This window comes from Muscardinus avellanarius (genome assembly GCF_963383645.1).
Source record: "Muscardinus avellanarius genome assembly, chromosome: 2".
Classification (NCBI taxonomy): Eukaryota; Metazoa; Chordata; class Mammalia; order Rodentia; family Gliridae; genus Muscardinus; species Muscardinus avellanarius.
The window spans coordinates 201,505,647-201,529,176 of record NC_137787.1 but is presented as its reverse complement, the minus strand read 5'-3'; the positions used below and the strand labels follow the sequence as shown (position 1 = coordinate 201,529,176).

The following is a 23,530-nucleotide window of genomic DNA, read 5'->3' as shown; positions in this document are numbered from 1 at the left end:
CCCTGGTCCCCTCTCATGGCGATGAGTCCCAGTGGCAATGTGACAGGCCACAGGGCCTTGGTACTGTATCCTGCTCGTTAAGGCCTAACACTAACACCCCTCCCTGCACGCACATCAAGGTCTTCGAGGTCTAAGACAAGGCAAGTTTTCCTGGAGGGCCTGGGGAGAAGGGACTGGAGGGCCAGCCGCTAGGCCTCTGATTTGGGGCTTACGGAAATTGAATGGGTGTTTGGGCAGGGGACCTTGGAAGCCCCCGCCACTCCGCCAGGAGGAGCGGCCTGAAAGAAGACCCAGGGGAGATTTCCTGGTGATGGACTCCGGCGGGCAGTCGCTGCAAAAGCCCAGCCCACCACGGTGGCGCCAGCGCTGCCCCAGCCGCCGCACTGCGGCCCACTTGTTGCCGGGGCCTCGGTCCGGAGGCCTGCCAGGGCGGCCGGCGGATTGTCCAGAGGGTTTGACCCAGGGTCAGGACTTTCTCTGCACTGACCCGCTCTCCTTAACACAAAACAGCGTCCAGCACTCGCATGGCGGCGAGGTGGGCTCCCGGGCCTCAGTCCGACAGGGCGTCAGGGTGCAGCTGACCCCAGAGGAGCGCGGCGCAGCACGGAGCCCAGAGCCCGAGCAGACAAAGGAGGCCAGGCCGCCGCACCGAGCGAGCGAGCGCGGGGCGCGGAGGGGAGGGAGGGGGCGAAGTGCAGACAGGCGCGGATGGATGGAGGGCGAGGAGGAAGGAAACCGGGATGGAGGGCGCGGGGCGGCGTGGGGGTGGGGGCCGGGCTCCCAGTGGGGAGGGGGCGAGGGGCCGGGGCGGGGGCCAGGTCAGCGGCTGAGCCGCCCTCCCCAGCTGGCCCGGCCGGCCTTCCAGTCCCGCCAACCGGGGAAAAGAAAGTCGCGCCAAGGCCCGGCTGCCTTTCGCGGGAAGTTTCCCAGGGCTCAGCTCCGCGGCCCGCGGTGCGGTGCGGTGCGGTGCGGGGCCGGCCGCGTCAGGCTGCGGGGCCAGGGCTCCCGGGGCAGTGCCAGGGGGGCGTGCGTCCTGGGGCGGATTTCGCGAATTAACTGGAATTTTCCGGAGACAGAGATCTGCGGTGCCGAGTCTGGGGGGGGGGGTTAAAATGCGTGAATATGGGTGTTAATCTTCTCCCACACGCATGATTTTAATAGATCCATCAGTCACACCCTGGCACATCTGCAGATCCGGCGCACGGCGCCCGCAACTCTTTTTCTTAAAAAAATTAATTCATCTAGCGACTTGTGGGTTTGAGGGTGTCAACGTCTTAACAACAATAACAAAGGGGCCAGTGAATTGAAAAACAAAACAAGAAAAAAAAAGAGAAAAGAAAGGAAAAAGGCAGGAAGACCCTCAAGCTCCTCACTGGCCCCCACGCAAAGGCCCTGTAACTAAAGTCAAGAAGTCACAAAAAACGCAGTCCCTGGCCTCAGGTCTGTACTTCAGAGGTCACAGATAAAATTGCAAGCCGATCGAAACACCATCCTGTGATATGGAAATGGATTAAGTCATCATCTAATAATCATCACAGAGTATTTCACTTTCAAAGACGAGTATAACCTAGGCAGGAGCTGAGCGAGCCTTCCTGGGGGGGGCCGGGGGATTTCCTCCTCTGAGACCCCTGGGTGACAGGACCTCTATCCGGAGTTGAATCCCTGCTAATCCCCCCCCCCACATACCTCCTGTTGTTTTTAAATTAAGTCATTAAAGAATTTATACTTGCACCTCTCCCAGTCGTTCTAATCAACGGAACAAAAAGGAAATAAGGCGGTTTGGAGCACCTGGCTCTGACTATCCCAGCTGAGTGCAGACGCCTCACAGTGAAAGGCCAAACTCTAAATCTAAATCTGTCCCCCAGGAAAACCGGAGGCAGCCCTGCTCCTCCTAGGACGGGACTAAACTTTTATAGCCTGCAGCGATTAAAGCAGCACTCGAATGACCCAAGCCAGGACTCAGACACCCGCAGAACCAGGGCCACACTGAGGGCAGCCTGGCCCAGGAGTCTGCAGAGTCTCAGGGCAAATGTGACCCGTGGCTGAATTAAGAGAGAGCATCAGCCATCTCCCACGGGACGCGTGTGGAGTGTGTTCCCAGCCAGTCTCCAGGCAGCTCCCCTCTGCAATCTACGCCGCGAGCACGCGCGCGCGCACGCGCGCGCACACACACACATACACACACACACACACACTTTCAGAAACAACTGTTTTACAAAGATCAACTCCCTAAAAGAAAAAAAAAAAAAGAAAAAAGGGGGCCTTTATTGTTAGAAAGCAGTGGACATCGCTCTTGTAATTTTCTTTGCAATCACGTTAACGAATGGGTGGTTTAAGCAAAATTATCAAATGACTCCAGAAAAGTCCACATGTCAATTGTCAGGTTAGCATTCTACCTAAGGCTGTTCTCCAGTGCAGGCTGAATTCCGTTCTCTTTAACCCACAGCACAGGCTCCATTCTGAATGGATAGTCCAGCTTCATTCCGAGACAAGATGGAGAGAAAAGAAAAAGAAAAGAAAAACCCTGAAATTAGCATCTAACCCCTCTGGATGTACAGGTGCATCTTTTTTTCAAAAAATAGAATTTAATCTCAATGTTAGGATTAATTTCAAAACATATTTGCTACATGTAACTTTTAAATGCAATATTTAATGCTGTTAGATTACTTGAAGACGAAGTTTTACAGAAAACTTTAAATTCCAGAAAAACTGCAGTGTACCAATAAACACCTAGAAAAAATAGAATTAAAAAATTTAAAGCATCAAACAACCTCAAGATCTTGTCAGGAATAATGAACAGGACATTTTGCGACCTCATCCACTAGCAGCTGGCACCCCGTCCACACAGGGGAGCGTGTGAAAATCCGGCAAAGCCCTGTCTCCCGTCCCGAGGAGGAGGCCGGGCGGAGGGAGGGAGGGCCGGCCGGGCCGAGGCCGGCTCAGTGCCAGCCGATTTGGTTCAGCGGTTTTTTTTTTTTTTTTTAAACCAGTTTCAGAAACATTCCATCGGCCATCCTAACTGCGGGGGAACTGCCGGGGAACCGTGCCCTCTCTCGCCTTTGTCCCCCATCCGCGGCCTGGTCTCGCCATTGTGGTCCCCCCTTCCTCCTCCTCCTCCTCCTCCGGACCCAGCAGCCCGGCGCGGGCCCCGCCAGCTGGAGCGCGGAGCCCCAAATAAAGCCACGACAAAAAACACCGACGGCAAAACTCGTCCTGGCGGGTCGCGGTTAAAGAGCCAGACCACGGAAGATACGTTGGTCATCATTTCTCTGCCGTACGAGCACTTCAACTCTACGCGATATCATCTACGGACTTGAAGTTTCTTTCCTTCCGTGGAACAGAGCTTCCCCGCTCCCCGGGGTTCCTCCCGCTCAATTCCTGCTGACGAATCCTTTCTGCTGCAGTAGATTACTAATTGTCTTTCAAACTCATAAAACATGCATATAGAATCAGCACGTTTTAATTTTATGCGGAAAACTGGATTTTTTTCTTTTAAATTTATTTGCTCAAAACTCTAGGCATTTTTTTTTTTAGAGGGATCTTTTGCCGTCTGGGGAAAAAAGGGGGCTTTTAGGAAACTATGTACATACAGATTCCTCCTCCCCGCACCGCCGCGCCTAAAATAAAGACCTCACAGTGCATTTACAGGAATGATACAAAAGATGGAGACGCGGATACAGAAAGTCGTACGGAGCCCGGCGACCCCGCCGCCGTCCGAGGGGCTCCCCGCAGCAGTGGACGGCGTCCCCGCAGCAGTGGACGGCGTCCGCGGCGTCCTAGATGTGCGTGAGCGGCACCGTGCCGCCCGCGCCCGCCGGGTAGTGCTGCGGCGGCGGCGGCGCGTGCAGCCGGCCCGGCCCCGCGTCGCCCGCCTCGCCGGCCGGCAGGTACATGCTGATCATGTCGCGCAGGTCCCCGGGGCAGGGCGCGCGCGCGTGCGCGGCGGGCGGGCTGCCGCCCGGCTCCGACTTGACTAGCGAGCCCAGCGCGCCCAGCGCGCCCGCCGCCGCCGCCGCCGCCGCCGCCGAGTTCTGGTGCGCGCCCGCCGCGCCGCCGTAGGCCAGGCCGCCGTAGCCCGCGGGCGCCGCGCCCACGTAGCCCTGCGCGCCGGGCAGGGGGCTGTACGGCAGCGCGCCCACGTCGTAGCGCGGCAGCGGCTGCGGGTTGTGCGGGTGCGCGTGCGGGTGCGCGTGCGGGTGCGGGTGCGCGGGGTGCGGGTGCGCGCCGCCGCCCGCGTGCGGCCCGTAGGCCAGCTGCGCCTCCTGCATCATGGCCGCGGCCGCCGCCGCCGCCGCCACCGAGCCGGGGTAGGCGCCGTTGGCCCAGCCGTTGACGTGCGCGTAGCCGCCGGCCGCCGCCGCCGCGCCGCCCGGGCTGTCCAGGCGCGGGCCCCCGGCCGCCGCGCCCGCGCCCACGGCCACGCCGCCGCCGCCGCCGCCGCCCGCCAGCAGCCCGCCGGCCAGCGCGTACTTGTCCTTCTTGAGCAGCGTCTTGGTCTTGCGGCGCGGCCGGTACTTGTAATCCGGGTGCTCCTTCATGTGCAGCGCGCGCAGCCGCTTGGCCTCGTCGATGAACGGCCGCTTCTCGGCCTCCGACATGACCTTCCACTCGGCGCCCAGGCGCTTGCTGATCTCCGAGTTGTGCATCTTGGGGTTCTCCTGGGCCATCTTGCGCCGCTGGCCGCGCGACCACACCATGAAGGCGTTCATGGGCCGCTTGACGCGGTCGGGGCCGGCCTTGGCGCCGCCGCCGCCGCCGCCCGCCGGGCCGGCCAGCGCGGGGGCCGCGGGCGCGCCGCCGGGCGAGTGCAGCTCGGCCTCCATCATCAGGCCGTACATCGGGGCGGCGGGCGGCTCGGCGCGCCGCCCGGGGCTCGGGGCGCGCTGCTGGCGGCCGCCGGCTGCAGCCGCGCCGCGTGGCGGGCCCGGGGCCGCCGCGGAGCCTGCCCGGGGCCGCGGCTCGGAGCGGAGCGCACGCGGGGCCGGCGGCGCGGGGCCCAGCAGCCATACGCCGGGCCCGGGCTGCCATTAAATGAGCGCGCCGCGGCCAATGGGAGCCGGCGGCGGCGGTGATTTGCATGGCGCGCTGGCGAGTGACGTGCGAGGGAGCCGGGCTGGGCGCGGGCGGCCGCCGGGAGGAGGAGGAGGAGGGGGGGGGGGAGGGGGCGGGCGGGGAGGGGCCGAGGGTCGCCGCCGCCCCCCGCGCCGGGCCGCCCGCCCCGCCCCGCCCCGCCCCGCCCCGCGCGCGCTCGGGACGCGGGGCTCCGGGGCGGGGAGGGGCCGGCCGCGTCCCCGCGCCCCCAGACCCCGGCCGCCCCCGGCCGCGGCCAGTCGGCGCGGCCGGCCGGGAGGAGGCAGGTTGGCGGCCGGCCCCTCCCCGCCCCGGGCCCAGCCCCCGGGCAGCACGGGGAGGCGGGCGGGGCGGGCTCGGGAGGGGCCGAGCCCCCCGCCCCCCGGGCTGCTCCGGCGAGAACCTGGCGGCCGGGCTCCCCGCCCCTCCGTGAGCACGTGCTCCCCGCCGCGCGGGGCTCCGGGCCCGCTCCGCCGGAGGCGGCCTCCCTGGGCGCCCGGCGCGGCGCAGGTTCACGGCTCCCGGCAGTGGCGGCCCGGGACTTTGTTTCCCCCCCGCGGGAGTCTAGGGTTACTAGCGTCAGGTACTCTTTCCCAACTTAACTTCCTCCTCTTGACTTTCTCAGGTCAAAACCGACACGCTCAGTCTGGAATCCAGGGACTCCCAACAGTTGAAAAAGTTGGTTGAAATCGCAAAAGAATGACCTAGCCCAAGCTCTGCGGAGCGAAACTCCGCAGAGCGGTTTGAGAATGGGAACGATGCGTGAGCGGCAGCGGGGCCCGCCTGACACCCAGCGGAAAGGCCGGCAGCCTTGGCCACTGGGTAGACTTCACTTTTCCTACGTTGTGCCAAAGGAAGCCCTCTCTCATGGACCGAGCAAGGCGTGCACTCGCCGCGATAGCTTAACTCTCCAAGTGCCGGCGCTGCCCGGACCCACGAGAGGTTTCCAGGCCTCCGTTCCCAGCAGAATATTGCGAAAGTGGCCCAAAGACTTCTCCCAGGAAACCTCTCGAGCCAGCGATTCCTCCTCCATCCTCGGGGAAGTCCGGGGAGAATCGCTACGCCTCCCGGAGGACGTGCTCAGGTAGATGGGCGGCGGGCGGGCGGGCGGGCGAAGTGGGCCGCCACAGGTGCCCGCAGACCGCCCGCCGCCCCGGCGCTCCTGTGCCGGCGAGGTCCCCGGAGCGGTGGGGATGCTGAAGCGTGCCGGGCGGGCAGTGAGCGTGTGGGGCGTCTCTTTCATATTTTGTTAAAAACAGTCTTGAGGTTGTGAGTTTCCCGACCCCGTCGCTTATTCAAGGTCGAGGAATAATGCTTTCTCGTCTCTCGATGACTGTGATTATTACTGCAGGGTTTATTGTTTTTATTGCAGGGTTTCCGTGGTATGCAGTGCAACAGCGAATTGATCTCTGGAAATTAAACTGCTTTCATTTCAGGTCATACGGCATTTAATAGTAAACTCATCAAATAATATAGAATTACATTAGAAAGGAAACATCATTTCATGTTTATTTTTGCTAAATATCTAGGTTATAAACTCAGTTTTCAACCCCCTTCTTATTTCAGCAATCAAGTTTGTTAAATCTTTTGATTCGTTTCAGGCACTACCTACAAATATCTGTTACATTGTGCAGGAACAAAAAAGGAACGGGAACATTGTTTAAAAATGCTATAGATCCATTTTTCCTCTGATAATTTAGAAGGCTACGGCTGTGCAGTGAGATCCAGCGTGTTAGAAAAGTCAGCAAGACTGAAATAAAGGAAATGGTTTACAAATTATAAACTGTATTATCCACTTAGCAATTGAAAGATTTCTTTCCTCTGCTTTTCAATTTAGATTTTTAAACTAAATAGCCGAAGACCCCCTGAAAACGCTCTGTATGGATCAAGCTTGGCACATTATTTTCCATATCAATGGAGCAATTTATTTTATAAACACCCTGCACTCCAGTGTGCTTTGCAGGAATGCTTTATGCTTTGGGGAACTTGGATAGCTGACTTTGAAACGCTCTCATTTCTTTCTACCGCAGACCTGAAAATTGTTTCCAAATACGATGTTACCCTCCTTTTCCAGAGCATCCAAACAGGAGGCGAGTGCCTTGGCGTTGGCGATCCTGCTGGCGCTCACCGCCCAGGGTGCCCGCGCCCCTAAGCCCTTTTCAGTGATGAGACGCTCCCCAGGCCGAGCGGGTGCCCACCCTCTGGGTGCCCACCTGCGCGAGTAGTGAGGCCGACCTGCATGTGTAACTTGTCAAGTGATGGGTGACTGGCGTAGCAGCCTCTGCCAAGAGGCCGTGGCAGGGCTCTGCCGCCGGCCTCTCAGGTCCTCCTGTCACGGCATGGAGACTGAGGGACGTCTATTAACCCCTGCGGGGCGGGGGGGGGGGGCTCCCGGGAGCCTCCATGTCTGTCTCCTGCCCCCTCAGTGACTCCTCAAGAAAAGAGAAACCAGTCCAAACCCAGTTCAGCAGACACTCCAGTCTGCCTCCACCCCGCCAGGTTGGCAGGGACCGCCTTCCAGCCCAACACCTTCCACAAAGCCAGACTCTTGAGGATCTGAAGACCAACTATGTCGTTTCCAAGAAATGTCAGAGAAAACTCCGAGCCCAAAGGATTAGTTTCACTGTTGATGGACCAAATTTGCTCTCTTAGCAACTCAGAAATTCCACTGCGCCCCTGCTCAAAATGCCAAGGAGATCAGCTTAGATATGTGAGCCAAGATACTTTTTGTTTTGTATTTAACCTGCGGTCATAATTCCCAAAATTCACATCCGCTCTATAGAGGCAATGTTGCACACAGACATACACCTGTGTCTGTTTTGTGGATGCGCACACGTAAACGATGCCATAGGCACGTCTGTGTGACTTAGTGAAGCGGTCGCACTAGCGCCTGGCTGGCAAATAAATCGCCCTGGATGTTAACACCGGTAGCTCAGAGCGCAGAGCCAGAGGTAACTGCGGCTTAGCTTTTCTCTGCTCGCCCATGGAAAACTCTGGAAAGCAGTGAGTCCCGCGGGTAGGATCCCTGGCCCCAGTCCTCTCCACAGGAGAGCCAGCTTTCAGCGTGGAGATGGGCTTCTCTGCTGTTCCTGGCGAGAGCCCCGATGGACGGCTGGGCGTTCTTGGAGACAGAATGACTACGACTTCCCCTAGCCCCGGTCCGCAGCACACACCTCCGGTCCGGGCGGCACCCCCGGGTGCCCAGCCAGTGCCCAGCCTCCCCGCGCTGGGCTCCCCCGGCGGCCTGGAGGCCTCTCGGGAGCTCCCAGGGCACAGTCTCCCGGGCTCTGGGGTCTCAGTCCAAGGGGGCCAGCTCCCCGGGGGGCCGCCAGCCCAGAGGGGACTTGGGAGAAAGAGAGGGGCAGTTGGAGGGGGAGGAAGGGCAGCTGGCTGGCAGGGGCCGGGTCGCCGCGGCGGCGGGAGGCGCAGGGCGCGGGCTGGGTGGGGCCGCGAGGCTCGGCGGGGCCGGGAGCGGGGCGCCGCGCGGGCCGCGATCGCCGTCTGCTGGCGGCCGCGGCCAGGCTGCCCGGCTCGGCCCTCCGCCCGCGTGCCCGGCCGGCTCGGCCTCCGCGCGCCCTCGCCCCGGCCTGGCCCGCCGCCCCGAGCCGGAGCGGAGCGCGGGCGGGGTCCCCTCTGCGGCCAGGGGCGCGGCGGAGAGGGGCGCAGTCGCCGGAGTGCGGGACTCGGAGCGCGGGCCGCTCCCAGCCGGAGCTCGCGCCCGCGGGAGCCTCGGAGTCTCCGGGAGCGTGGAGTAGGGCTCACCCTGTGAGCAGTACTCACACATATAATTCAAATTTCACAGCTGACCTGCTCTGAAAACCTCAATCAGCTTCTAATTGAAGGGAAAACAAAATATTGCTTCCCTACAGCAGAGCTAACGATTTAATCATTATATCAGACATTATAGCTTTTAATTAGGCTAATGCCGATACTGTATGGAAAGAGATAATTCAACACAGTTCTTGATGAATTCCGTAATTGGGTTAGCGGCGGAGCGGTTGGGGAGAGACGTCAATACTCCGGCTGCGTCTGCAGCCACCAGGTTTATGAATGGGCGAGCACGGGCGGGGGCGCGGCGGGGGGCGCCCGGCTGGGGGCCGCGGGGAACTCGGGGCGAATCTGCGGCCCCCAGGGCCGAGGGCCGAGTCCACCCTGGCCGGGCGGGCCCCAGGCCCCGTGCGCCGCGGGCTCCTCTCGCGGTCAGCTCTCCGGCCGGCGAGGAAGGAGCTCTGCTGGGGCCGCTCAGCTAGTGGGCCGGGTCGCCGCTGGGCCGGGGCTGCGGGGAGGGAGGTTGCAGTGAAATCGCCGGTCCGCTTCCCTTCCTCCCCCGTAGCTCAGGGTCCAGTAGGAGAAGGCCTCGGGCTGCGGGGCCCTCCGCCCACGGCCCCGGCCGGGAGGCGGCGGCCGCTCGGGATCTGTCCTCGGCCTGCGGTCGGCCGGCCTACGCGGGGCCACAGCGGGCCGACAGGCTCCCGATTTGCAGCATCCGCGACAGTCGTGCCCCGTCCAGTCGGAACCTGGCCTTGCTGGAGGGGAAGGTTCTAGAGCCTTGGATCTTGAGGAGAAAATATTGGTGTCTCTGAAATTCGGTGGGGCTCTTTAGAAAGCCCCCCAGCGGCACCTTCCTTCCCAGTGTTAAGCCCAGTTGGTGTCCGGTTGTGACTTTCATGCACGTTTAGCATTCCTGCACATTCTTGTATTTTTCTCTTGCACTCTTTGGTTCGAGTACAGCGGCACAGTATTCTCCTTCAAGATTAATATGCTGTATTGTGATTCATCCCTGTCTTATTTTGTCAGCAATTACTGCAGAATTAAATGGGTCACTGCTTAAGTTTCATTTACACAAGCCCCCCTAATTAGCAGTTTGAATACACCTTTTTTTTACATTGTGCAAAAGTTGTAATTTTCTAATGCATGTTGTTTCTTACTGATAAAGAATGCTTGTGGGCCGTGTGGTCTTAGGAATACAAAGCCCTCCTCTGAGCCCCAGGGTGTTCTGTTTCTTTCCAGTGTAAAGAGTAATGGCACGCCCAAACTTTGCTGAGTAGGGTGAGCTTCCTAAATGCTCAAATTAAAATGTTCAGAATGTAAACATTCAAGAATAGAGGACACTGGATTAAACTACACTCCCAAAGCAAAACGCTAGAGTGAAAGTCCTTGGAAGAAGCAGAAGAGCCCCCAGCTCTGGCGGCCTGGGGAGTAGAGAGGTGAGGCTGGCCTGCAGGCTGACTTTGTCCTGGGGAGAGCAAAGGCAGCCTCAGCCCAGACAGTGGCCCGGTGCTCCAAGGCTCCAAGACCGCGGGCTGTGGCGAGAAAGAGCCACAGAGCACACCCAGACCTTGCTCCTCTCGTCCCTCATTAGCCCCATAGACCAGGCTCACGAGAGGAGGCAAGTCCCGAGACATGGCTCTATGACGGGAGACACGGTGACAGCAGAGACGCTTTTCTTACAGGCCATCCTTACCACTGCAGATCAGACACTACACAAGCTTCAGTAGAAACGTGGCACACCGCTCGCGGGCCGACCCGTCCACTCCAATCTCGCCTTTCATCGAGGCGGTGCACATAAATCACGTCTTGTCCTTTAATGCACGTTCCAACGAGATTAAAACATCAAGTTGACACGATTTCAAGCCGCTTCACGCATGTGGGTTGCTTACTTTGGAAAGCAGCAAACATGGATGGGGTGCCGGTGAGATCTCCAGGGTCTGGGATGGGGCGTCCCTGCCGGGCGCCCAGGGAACGCAGGCTCCTTGGCCAGGCCTCTCTGCTATTTATCTTACCTGCAGAGGCAGCACCCAGCTGCCCAGCAACTGGGAGTCAGATTTCCTCAGGTTGGATGGAGGCCCAGGAACTACCTGGGTGCAGATGCCTTTTAGGGTGGCAACCCCGGGGGGGATGGAGAGGTGCCCGTAGCACCCTCCCCCCAGCTTAGAAGACTAATCTCTTTAAGAGGGGCATGAGATAGAGGAAGGTCTGGAAGATGTGTGTGTGTGTGTGTGTGTGTGTGTGTGTGTGTGTGTGTGAGAGAGAGAGAGAGAGAGAGAGAGAGAGAGAAAGAGAGAAAGAGAAAGAGAGATATGCTGTTGTAGGTGGTCTTTGAACCCCAGAAGGGCAGTAAGGCAAAAGTAAGGTGAATTTTCTACCAGATTGGCTAAAGGGAGCATTTCAGGTCTCCGTGCCACAGATGCCCGTCATCTCTGGGCACCACCTCTCTCTGCAGGGACCTATACTTTTGGGACTAGTTAGGTGATTCTGGGGGCATCAGGGTCCCCAAATAACAAAAGGACACCTCAGGTGCAGAGGAGGGGTATCCAGGCTCTTGACTTAAAAAAAAAAAAAAAACAATTCAGGTGTCTAAAACTGTGCTGGGTACTCAGAAAAGTCAGGCATACTAACTCTTCCAGGAGAGTTGGTACAACCAGCCCCAGCCTTCTGCATCTCCCAGCGCAGACCCGCCCTAGCCTCCCTGGCGGTGGGAGCCAGCAAGCCCAGCTGCCCAGCAGCCCAGACCCTGGTGACACCGCTTCCCTCGCCCCGTCCCTTCCCAGCCAGGCCCTGGCTCCATCTCTATACTAGGACGCCGGAACACCACCTGCAAGTTTGCGGTTGCTCCTCACAGGCACCCAGTGGGGGCCCGGTGCTCGTCCATACTCGGGCAGAACCGCCGGGCCTTAGTGGGCCTTAGTCGGCCCATCCAGGAGAGAAGCCGGAACCGATGCCAGAGGGGAGAAAAGCAGGTATCCCGAGGGGGGAGCGGGACGAACGCCCCTCCGTGAGGACCTCAGCCTCGCTCACCGCGCACCCCGAGGCCCGACGCTTTGGCCTCAGCTGGCGGCAACTCCCCAGGGGGAGAGGACCGCAAGGACCACAGCCCCAGGGATCAGAGCGGGACGCCCACCCCCGCGGCCTGGTCTGCCCGCGGCCACCGCCGTGGTGGCCAGACCCCTGGGGTCCTCTGGCCAACCGGGGTGTCGTGGCGCCTCTGCAAGCCTGCCTTTCACAAAGGAACTTGCCGGGGGCCCTGCGCGCGGAGTCCTTGCACAAAGCGGGCGTGTAATGGGTTAACTGACTGGCGGCCGCTATCGCGGTCGGACACCTGTTTCCAGGCCGGGGAGGAGGCCGGCCCCGCCCGGCCGGGCACCGCAGGACGCGCCGCGCCCCTGCGCTGGGGAAGCCTCCCGACCTGCGGCGGCTCCGGCCCCAGGGCCGCGGCCATTTCGCAGGAGGAGGGCGGCCCGGCGGGGGCGCGGGCGTCGGGGTCTCGGCCTGGGAGCCCTGGCGGCAGCGGCCCTACGGCCACGTCTGCGGTCAGTCAGTTAAATGGACTCTGCCCGAGACGCCTCTCACCAGATGGCACGCGCCTCGACATGTTAATTCTTAGAGCGCGGGCCGGCGCCCAGCTCCGCGCACTCGCGGGGGAGCCGCTCCGGGCCGGGCCGGAACCGGGGCCGCCGCGGGAGCTGCGGGGACCCCGACCCCAGGCCCCGGACCCCGGACCCCGCGACCCCCGACCCCGGACCCCGGACCCCGGACCCCGGACCCCAGGACACCCGCGATCCCCGACCCCGCGACCCCGCACCCCGCGATCCCCGAACCGCACCCCGGACCCCGCGACCCCGCACCCCGCGATCCCCGCCCCGCACCCGGACCCCGCGCACTCACGCTCAGCTCCGCTCGGGTCCGGCTCCGCGCGTCCGGCCTCCGCCCGCGACCCGGCCGGCTCGCACTCGCGCGCACACTCACGCTCGTACTCACGCGCACACTCACTCACACTCGCGCGCACACTCACGCCCGCTCCTCGCGGCCGCGCACACGCGCCTCTCCCTCGCCGGCGCACGCTCTCCCAGACACACTCGCTGCAGGCGAGAGGCTCGAAAGTGAGATTTATTATTGATAGAACAGACTTTGGAGACAATTTCAAGTTATTGTCTCTCCCTGGAAAGGGCCTCCGCACAACGAGGCGCCTTTTGTGTGGCGCCGAACAATGCCCGGGTACGCTGATAAATAGCCGCGCCGGCGGCGGGCGGCGAGAGTGCGGGGCGGCGGCTGGCGCCGGGGGGCTCGGCCGCGGCCTCGGCCCGCGTCCACGTCTGTCCGCGGGGCGCCCTCCGAGGTCGGCGGCGGCGGCGAGGGCCGCGGACGCCGCTCGCCAGGTACGCCGCCCGCCCGGCCGGCCGGCCCGGCCGGAGCCCCGAGCCCCAAGCCCCGAGCCGCGAGCCCCCGGCCCCCGGCCCCCGGCCCGGCCCCGCCCGGCCACCGCCCGGCCCGAGCGCCCAGACCGCCCAGACCGCGGCGCCGGCCGGACCGCCGCCCTCCGGCACTGCTCGCGACTGTCTCAAAAGCAACCGGCTGCTTTTCGTGTTTTAAACCACGACCCCACGTTCCGCCCCAAGGATTTTTCGTCCCCTCCCACCCGAAGGAAACATATTTACTATGATTGAAACGTAAAAGACGCGCGGGGAGCCGGCGCCCTCCGCACCCGCGGGCGCAGGGCGTGCGCCTATCTACAGATCTCTCTCGGACAGACGCAGGATAATTTTTTTTTTCATTGCTAGCAGCTGCAGTTTTCAGGAGATCCTTGTCTGTCTGGCTCTAATCTCGGAGACAAAACCCCCACAAGACTTTTACTCAATGGATCTTAATCTAGAGAAACACCGTGTCATTTGCAAATTATTTCTTAATCGGACTAAGCCATTTAGAAGTGTAAGTAGAGGAGGTGGTGATGTGGAAATCGCCAGAGATCTCCGAGCAGCGAAGCTTCCCTACCCGGGAAAAGGGTCTGTTGAAGGGAAAACACAGCCGGTACTTTCTTTACTTGGGGTTGATTTTAAGTGTATTTTTGAGAAACCTCGTTCCTCCAGACTTTAAGGGAATTTAGTCGTCATTAGAAATGTCCTAAAAACAGGAAGAGAGAGAGAGTTTGGTCCCTGAGATTTTTTTTTTTTTTTGGTCCCTGAGATTTTTTTTTTAACCCGGTTCATGCAAGAATCTGATGGGGGTGGGGATCGTGGAGACAGTTGAGGTTGGACCCCTTCCAGCAGGCACCCAGAACGCTCTTTCCTTTTGTATGGAAAATGGAAACAGTTTGGAACCCAGATTTAAAACTTTGACTTATATTTTACATGCTAAATCACTGAAAGATTGGGTACAACACTGCATAAAGCTTCAAAACCTGCAAATATTTGAATGGTTTTTGTAAGCGCAGCAGCTGCCAGTCCTCGGGCTTTGACAAGCTGCCACGGTTCTGTCACTAATAGTGGGTGTTAGGCTAAGAGCGAAACACTCTGGCAAGCAGATGTCAAACCCACATCAATGGGGGCTGTGAAGTGGAGTTTTAACCCCCATCTAGGCCTCACAACGGAAGCTGGTGCGTGCTGGCCTGGGGTGCGGGAAGCCTACTCCTAGAAATCGTGGCGGGCCCTGGGCGAGGCGGTGTGACCTTGGGACTCTGGAAGTGCCCCTCCCTTTCAAGCCAGGGAAAAAGAGCCACAGAGCCCAGCGGGGCTTGGGGAAGGAGGAAGAGGGAGTCCTGCAGATGAACCGCCCCCATCCCCACATCCTTCTCCATCCCTACCGCTCCCCTCCCATGGGAGGTAGCAGCTTTTGTGGATTCTAGGGCTCAGCGGACAAAAAGCGCGCAGCCCAGCACAGGCTTCTTCCCCGGCTCTCCATCCCGGGACTCCGCCTGGGGATGAGTCCTGCAATCGAGCAGAGCCCGCAGGCTTGGCCAAGGTAATTGGGATGTCTGCGGCCACCCGGACCCCTGAGAGGCCCAGAGTCAAGTGCGCCCAGTGCTGGATCCCCCTCCACTTGTCCAAATGCGGTGTCTGGGTTGGGACTGGTTTTGCCTCTTTGTTAGTGAGGAGAGAAGGGACCAAAAGCAGCTCCCTGTCCGCAGAGAGGAAGGGAGGGCACGGGCTCAAGAGAACATCTTTGTTCTAGCACTTTCAGGGGGCCCGAGGCTCCTCTCTTCCAAGTGGGATCCTCCCAGACTCTGTCCAGGAGGACAGGAGCGCTTTGGGGCGGCTGCTGAGAAAGAAGGAGAGCCCCCTCTTCTTTCCACAGCTCTGGGGGATCCCGACCATGGCACACCTGGGGTGGGGGCCTGTGATTCTTGGGCGTGGCTGCTGGGTGAGGTTGCCTTCTGCCTGCCCAGCAAGCATTACTCTGCAATAAGCAAGTTTATGCAGAGCTGCAGTCATCCCTGAACTGTCGCTCCAAATATCATCTTTTGGCTTTGGACACAGAACGCCACCACGGGCAAGTTTGGGGCTCTCTGCCCGTGCCCATGGCACAGCGCATTATTAACGGTTAGATTATTTAGAGCAGGGATTGCCTTGGACTTAGACTCAACGCACATTTCTCCTTTCCTTCACTTCCTGCCAACTCTTCAATTTTGGAATTTAACTTGAAGCTGAAAGGTTAAAAAAAAAAAAAAAGATTGAGTATGCCACCCAGTGGGGTGGCAGACACCTGTCCCTCCCAGGGCTTCCCAGTCCTCAGGGCTCCCCTGGAGGCAAGCTGTTTCACCCTGATGCCGCTGTGATAGGCATTTTAAAAAATGACTATGATCCTTTTGGTGACTGTCTGCTTTCTGGTAAATAGAGGTCAACTCACTGTAATTGTGATTACTCTAAGATCAGTCGAGACCCACACTTAGGCTGCACAACTGCGCACAGTCGAAAGGAAATGCTGGTTTCCTGAATTCTCACAGATGAAATGCAACCACAACATGATTCAGTGCTCCCTCTAAAATATACAGAGAACAAATATTCCACTCGGGTAGAGGGAGGAGTGGATCGGTTAGGATACTGAAAGCCCCTCCATGCCCATGGATTTTAATTATATTTTAATAGAAAGGCAAATGCATTAGATTTTTAAAAGCAGTTTCCACAGAATGGAACAAGTTCCAAATGTACCCAGATGAAAGGTACTTTCACATGTAAAAGTAACCACTCACAGGTCTTCTCCTAAAGTGTGCCCGTATTCCAGGGTGGTGGGAGTTGAGAGGGGCCGGGCCACTTCCAGTCACTGCCAGCCCTATCCCATTTGACCTTGTGGTCCTAGTAGAAAGACTTGTTGGGCGACAAGGGGCTCCAGCCTTTCACTGAGGGCAAGTAATCCTCCCCAGGGCTCCGGATGTGCAGTGAGGAGGAGGCACAGGAGTCAGAAGGTTCCCGTTAAATAGCGGGGTGTGGGCTGAAGATTCCACAAGGGCCGGCATCACGTGGGTAGGGGAGCTAGAAACGCGGAGGCTTGTAAAATCACTGTTTACCCCTCTCGTGGTCAGGCTATATTTGCCTACCCACCCCCAGCAATGGCTTCATATTGTTGGAATTCACCCTCAAAACACTTCACATTTGCCAGGCATGGTGGGCACGCGTGTAATCCCCGGGCTTGGGAGGCAGAGACTGGAGGGTCCTGCAGGTTCAAAGCCAGCCTCAGCTGGCTTAAGAGACCCTGTTTCCAAATTTAAAAAAAAAAAAAAGGTCTGGGGAGTGTAGCTCGGAGGTAGAAGGGTTTCCAGGAACCCCAGTACCACCAAACCAAACCAAACAAAAACAAAAACAAAAAACCCCTAAAACACCACTTCACATTTAAGTGCTACCCTACCCTGTTTATTAGAGGTCGTAATTTCACTTCCGTCTTGTGGCAACAGTGGTCACATCTTACGTTCCGTATTACCCCCAATGATAAAGGTTATTTCTTTATTTATTTTTCGACCTTCAAGCTACACCCTCGCCCTACTTTTTATTCTTTATTTTGAAACTAAATTGTGGAGGGCCTCACTAAGTAGCTGAGGCTGGCTGTGAACTGTGATCCTCCGGTCTCAGCCTCGACAATGCTGGGATTAAAGGGGTATGCCCGGCAAAGGTTATTTCTTGACTTAAATTTGCACACCATTGGAATCCACATTCCCTATTTTGAAAGAAGTTTAGCCAAGGAGTTCAGTGGAACTAACTAGCGAACCCTAAAGTGATGAATTCTGCTGGTCTCTTGAGTTTCTGTCTTCATAGTTAACTGGACACAGCCCCCCCCCTCGATACTCAGCATAGCACACCCAATGCCATCAGAACTGAATCTCAAGACGGACGAGTAGGTATGCAACGGGTATATCCAAACGTCCGTGGAAGCAGAGTTCCACAGAGGCAACAGTCCACTTTATTCCACTTCTTGACTATAGAGCACAACTTAATTACTACAGGGTCTCACCAAAGAGGAAGTATTGTGAGGGGAGAAGAATTTGAATACTCTGTCAATCAAACAAGGGAGAATACCACTGGTACATGCATATATATGTAGTATATTTTTGTATTATACAAATATAACAATATATTACATATGAATAAAGGACCTTCTCAATTATCAATTATTCATAATGAAAATAAGTTTCATTTGAAAGTAAAAATAGCTTTGTAAGGTTTCTGTACTCCAAGGCCACGCCTGTTTGCAGGTGGTCAGCCCCGGGCCTCAGCAGACTCCTCAGCCTTGGCTCCCAGCCCCGGAGGCCCGCCTGGCTTGCTGGTCTGTAGTGGCTCGGGGCAGAGGTGCTTCTTTGCAGGTGTTGAGATATTTGCTCACAAAGGGACAGATGGCAGCATGGGCATTTGCAGGAGACAGTGATACCAGGGCCTGGCTTTGCTTCTCTGCTCTGGGACCTAAGCAAGTTCTCTAGAGCCTCCAAGCCTCAGTCGCTGTCAAGCAGAGGTATCAACTCCTCCATCCTGGGTTTGACAACCTGATAGTGTAAGGAGTGGAAAAGTACTGAGACCAGCACTCAAAACATCACTGTGGTGCCAGATCCTCCTCCACGTGTGGGGGGGCTGGTGCCACGAGGGAGCCGAGCCCACACTGACCCGCAGCCGGTCCTAGGCAACTTCTTCTCCTCACTGGAGCATCTGTCTGCAGCACCCTGGACTCAGGTCTTCTAGGTGCCTTAGGAGCACTCCACCCAGAGATGAGCCCCTCCCAGAACGGGCCCTCAGCATCTGTCATACCCCCTCTGCTGCTTGCTCTCTCGTGCTCAAAAGGGCCCTTTTGTGGCAAGTGGTCACATCTGAAGCTCTGTCTTGCCCCCAGTGATAGAGCTTATTTCTTAACTTGAATTTGCCCAGCATCAGAATTCACATTCCCTATTTCATGAACTAGAAGAGTTGAAGGTGTTACCCCTTATTTGTCTGGAAGTATTTTTTTCAGGCATCCATCCATCCACCCATCCATCCATCCATCCATCCACCTCCCCATTTATCCATCCGTCCATCCATTCATTCGTCCATCGATCCATCTGACAAATCTCGCTCATTTCCTGCTGATTTACGGGCAGCACAAGGGCTGTTGGGGCAAAGTGGTGAGCAGAAGACCGGACAAGCCTTTGTCCTCACAGAATGTGGATGTTGGGGGGGGGGCTTCTGGCTGCTCCTCTGGGACAGCCCCCCCTTTGTCTCTTTCAGCCATCCTCTCTTTTCATCTGTTATCACTTCTTAAAGATTTTCTTCTCTTTTATTTCTGTTCCTGGTGACCCTTTTTCTTTTCTTTTTAAATTTTATTACTTTTTGGTGCCAGGGATTGATTGTACCAAGAAACACTCTATCACCAATATATACCCCAAGTTTTTTTATTTTTAGCTTTGAAAACCAGGGTCTCGCTAGGTTGTTGAGGGTCTAAGTTGCCAAGGCTGGTCTTGAACCTGTGGTCCTCCTGTTTCAGCCTTCCAAGAAAACGTTTCTCTGCTTTTGTGGTGATGCATCGACCGGATGCTAGCGCGCCGGGCTCGTTCAGCCTGTGCTTCAGTAAATGTCTGCCCGCGAGGTCAGTGTAGGCTCATGTCTGCGCCTGGCCAGTGACGGGGTCCCTCTGGGACCTTGAATGCCTAAGCTCAAAGTCAAAGAGCAGACCTCAGTATGCTCTCAATCCCTTCTCATGTTGGAAGCTTAGCCTCTAGAATTGAATAATGGCATATCTTGTCATGCTTTAGGCCTCTAGGTTGGCTCAGTTGATCTGGGCAGTGGGTACAGAGAGAACTAGCCTCCCAGGATCATGCGTGTTTAAATGGCAACCCAAGCTCCCAGGCACAGAGGAGCTGGTCCCCACAGGGAGCAATCAGGCTCCCCCTCGGTCCCCAGCCCTCGTCCCAGGCTGCTTCTGCTAGCTGAATTCTGCAGCTCTGGCGGAGTACTGGGTGTTAGGGACTCAAAGAGCGGTTCCATAAAGAAAAAAGTGTAGTTTATACCAAAATGGAATGAGCCCCCTTTTGAGCAACAACAATCTGCATAAATGCTTTAAGAAAGCCTATAATTATGATAAAAATGTTGCTCAAAGTTAAAATTATGAAGCAATCAAGATTTATAAACAGTCTCTCATCGACTTTTAATCATTCTTTCTTTTTTTATATACAAACTGTACACAATATATGGTTGCAATATATCATCCTATACATTTTATTTTCAGTAATTTAGCTGAGTAAAATATATGTGAGGTGACATTGAGAAACTGGTTTATATATGCACACGATGACGGGCATGTGACTGCTCAGTGAACACACACGGACACGCACACACACACGCAGTCGTGCATCTTTTGGTATCTGACACAGAAAAGATGAATGCTTTTACTGTATCAGAATCTCTTTAACATTCTAATTAGCATAGCTCCTTTTGCAATAGTTTAAAAAAGTATGACATGCATATGAATTTTAATTACCTTTCAACAAAAAGAAAACATTTTAATCACCAGATAATAAAAGCCAACATTGACCAGAATGATCAATATTATCTATATTGGGCAAAATTGCCCACTTAGAGTGGCCGAACATAAGTAATTTGGTGGCCACACGAAGGACTGAGACCCAGAACCTGAGTTTGTAAACACTATGAGGTTCCTCCTGCAATAATTCTAAGATATTTAAGCTCACATCGCAGAGCGAGCCCTAAGGATACCCTTAAAAGCAGTAGACATTTCCCCGTTTGTGTATCTCTGTGTGGTGCGTGGATTAAGTCACACCAAGGGACATGCCTGGCAACTGCTCTGCGCTGAACCGCATCCTCAGCCCTACACACTTTCTTTCCTTCCTTCCTTCTTTCTTTTTTCTATTTTCTCTTTCCTATTCTTTCTTTCTTTCTTTCTTTCTATTTTTTTTTTTTTGTGGTGCTGGGGATTGAACCCAAGGAAGTCTACCTCTGAGCTACACCCCAGCCCTATTTTTATTTTTTATTTGGTAACAAGGTCTGGCCAAGTTGCTGAGGCTGGCTTCTCAGCCATCCACGTTCTGGGATTACAGGCATGTGCCACCATACCTGGCCCCTGTAGACATTTCTTAATTGGTATGTTTTTGTCAGAGATCTGAAGAAAATTCTGAAAAAACATTCTGATAATTGCCTAAGAGTACTACCTTGCAACTAAAACTATTTTCCTGGGGTCCATCCTTATCTCCCTTGGCTATTCTTTTAATGTGTGTGTACGGTAATGGGAATGGAACCCAGGGACATTCTACTTCTGAGCTACATCTCCGGCCCAGTTTTAATTTTTTATTTTGAAACAGGATCTTGCTGAGTTGCTGAGGCTGGCCTGGAACTTGCCATCCTCCTGTCTCTGCCTCCCAAGTCCTGGGATTACAGCCATGTGCTGCCACACCTGGATCCTTTGACTACTCTTAACCCCTACTAACAACTTCACTCTGTCTTAATTTCCTCTCGATGACTAGTCAACACACTTAATTCTAGTTTCTTCACTCAGTTGATCCTAGCCACATAAAACCAACAGAAGTGGTCATAGTGCCAAGGATGAGGTCAAAGAGCCTGAAGGGCTGTTGTAGGCAGGAGCTGTCACCTGCAGAGTTGAAGGGGCGGGGTTAACTAAGAGAACCCCCAGTGTCAGCAATGCTGAGCACAGAGCATTCATCTTCCACCGTGAGCGTCCTCTCTGCCACGTTCTCTGAACTGGTTATTTTTTCCCTTCTCTTGGGAGACTCAGCCATGACAGGGCCTGTCACCACCAGGACTGCGGCACCCCCACTGAGCCACACGCGTGCAGACTTGGCCCTGCTGGAGACATCGGTGTCCCTGTTCTCTGCAGGTGGAGTGGGAGTCTTTCCTGAGGCCTCTGCTGGCCTTCCCCGCCACAACTTGGTCTTCTGCCTCTGGTGAGCACAGGTACTGGACACTCCGCCTCCTGGCCGGGGCCCTTCTTGAAGCCTCTCCTCTGCTGGCTTGTAACTGCCCCTCTGCAGTTTGCCCCCCCCCCCCCCCCCCGTCTCTCACGTCACCCTGTGAAAGCAGGCTTTCTCCCCTCGTCTGACCTGGGGCGATCTTTTATATTCTCACTTTCAACATTGAATATCCATCACAATTTCAACTACAGGTTTATTTCTGGTTACTTGTCTAACTCCTATCTTCTCTCCGCAGATGATAAGCTTCGGGAGGGTAGGGATCCTGGCCTTGGTTCAGTTCTGTACGCCTAGTACCTAGCACATTGCACACCCTACACGTGTCTTGGGCAGGAGAACAGTGCTGTGCTGGAGAGACCGGAGTCCTCTCTGCTGTAGACAGCTGCAGCAATCCAACGAGTTGGAGGAGGCAGCTGCGTTCCAGCGTGGATGGCAGGTTCCCCACGAGGCGAGCCCCGGCTCCCCGATTCTGCCTGAGGACAATTTCCTGGCTTTGGTACAAAGAGCTGGGACTCAAGAAGAACGTGGGTGCCTCTGAGTTGACTCAGAAAAAGTCAGAGTTCTGGGTTCACGAAGCAGCTGGAATCTGTAGGGTGGACCTGGGAGAGGAGACGGCCATTCAAGCGGAGGGCCCCAGAAGTCCTTGCAGGGCCTATGAGTGTGAGGGCAGGCAGGCTTCCATGCCAGGAAGACTAATCATGGCTTATCGGAGAGCAGCTGACCCGGAGTGGAGACTGGGTAGTGGGACATGATCAGAGTCCAGCCCTGCCAGGTAGAGAGGCCGTAACAGCGCATGATGCCAGTGGTGTCCAGGTGGGGCTGCAGGGAGCCTGGGGTGATGTTAGCGCATGCCCTGCTCCATGCCTGCCTTCATGAAGCCTGATGCCACCCTATGAAGATCCATGGGGCAGAGACTGAAAGAAGCTTAAGTCTGGCCTGTGGGAGAGGCTGGGGAAACCTTTGAAATTCACAGATGCGCCCTGACAGGGGTAACCAAGCTCATGGTGACCACTCAGCAGCTGACCTGCCTGCTGTCATAACAGTGGACATCGAAGAGAGGAAGGCCACAGAATCCAGAGTTCCCGTAGTGTATTAGCCTCTAAGTCTTGTAGCAAATTAAAAAAAAAATCACTAGACATACTGAGAAAGAAGAAAATGAGATCTCAATTCAAGAGAAAGTCACCAAAGGGAACTCAGCTTGAGATGAGCAGGTGCTTCATGGGGTAAAGACTTTAGAGCATCTTCTGTATCACCTTCGAAAAAATTAAGGAAACTAGTCTTAACAAGTGAGCAGATTGGGATTCCATGAAGTGGAAATGTGAAAAAACCACTGGCAGCTATGGGACGTAAAGGTACAATCAATGCAATGAAAACTTCTCCAGGCAGGCTTAAACACGGGCGGGAAACGAAAGAGTCGTTAACTTGGAGACCTCAGCAGAAATCATCTCATCTGAAGAGCAGAGGGGAAGTCGAAGGGGCTGGACAGAGCCCCAGGACCACAAGTAGATGGGATGACCTACTGTGCACATCACTGGGGCTCACAGGGGACACAAGCAGCCCTGGAATAAATGCCAAGTTTTGGAAAACAACGGCCCAACTGGATGAAAAACATGCCAGACGAGCTCCAAGAAAGAGCACGTACGGTACGAAGCAAGGGCACCTAGGTATATTGTAGTTAAATTGCTAAAAACAAAGACAAAGGAAAAATCTTGAAATTAGCCACAGGAAAAAGACAGGCGTACAGGAGTATTATAAGCTGAGTCTCACTGAATAACGGAGGCTGGAAACATGTAGGGCGCTGGTACAGTAGTAGTATACCAGTAAACAAGACTGCCAACCCGCGGGACTCTTTTTCTTTTCTGTACTGGGGATGGAACCCAGGGGCATTCTGTCTCTGAGCTACACCCCTGCCCTATTTTTTAATCTTTATTTTGAAACAGGGTCTCACTGAGTTGCAAAGGGCCTCACTAAGTAGCTGAGGCTGTCCTCAAACCACGATCCTCCTGTCTCAGCTTCCCGAATGCTGGGATTACAAGCATGAGACATCACGCCTGGCCTTCCCAGTCCTATTTTTTTTTTTTTTATTCTTTATGTTGAAACAGTCTCATCAAGTTGCAGAGGGCTTCACTAAGTAGCTGAGGCTGCCTGTGAACTGTGACCCTCCTGTCTCAGCCTCCCGAATGCTGAAATTACAAGCGTGTGCCACCACGTCCGGGTAACCCACAGCAATTCTATATGGAACAAAAATTCTCTTTCAAAGGAAGTCTGAAAAAAAGATATTTCAACATTCACGAG

The 23,530-nt window shown here is 56.0% G+C and overlaps 1 protein-coding gene across 1 annotated transcript; it reads right to left on the bottom strand.

The window, feature by feature from the left end:
- Positions 1 to 3,776: 3,776 nt before the first annotated feature.
- Positions 3,777 to 4,838, bottom strand: SOX1 (SRY-box transcription factor 1; the record flags this gene model as incomplete). Its single annotated transcript, XM_080690055.1, has 1 exon — positions 3,777 to 4,838. One exon carries the CDS (start codon positions 4,836 to 4,838, stop codon positions 3,777 to 3,779), a length of 1,062 nt encoding a protein of 353 aa, XP_080546181.1.
- Between the last annotated feature and the right edge of the window lie 18,692 nt (positions 4,839 to 23,530).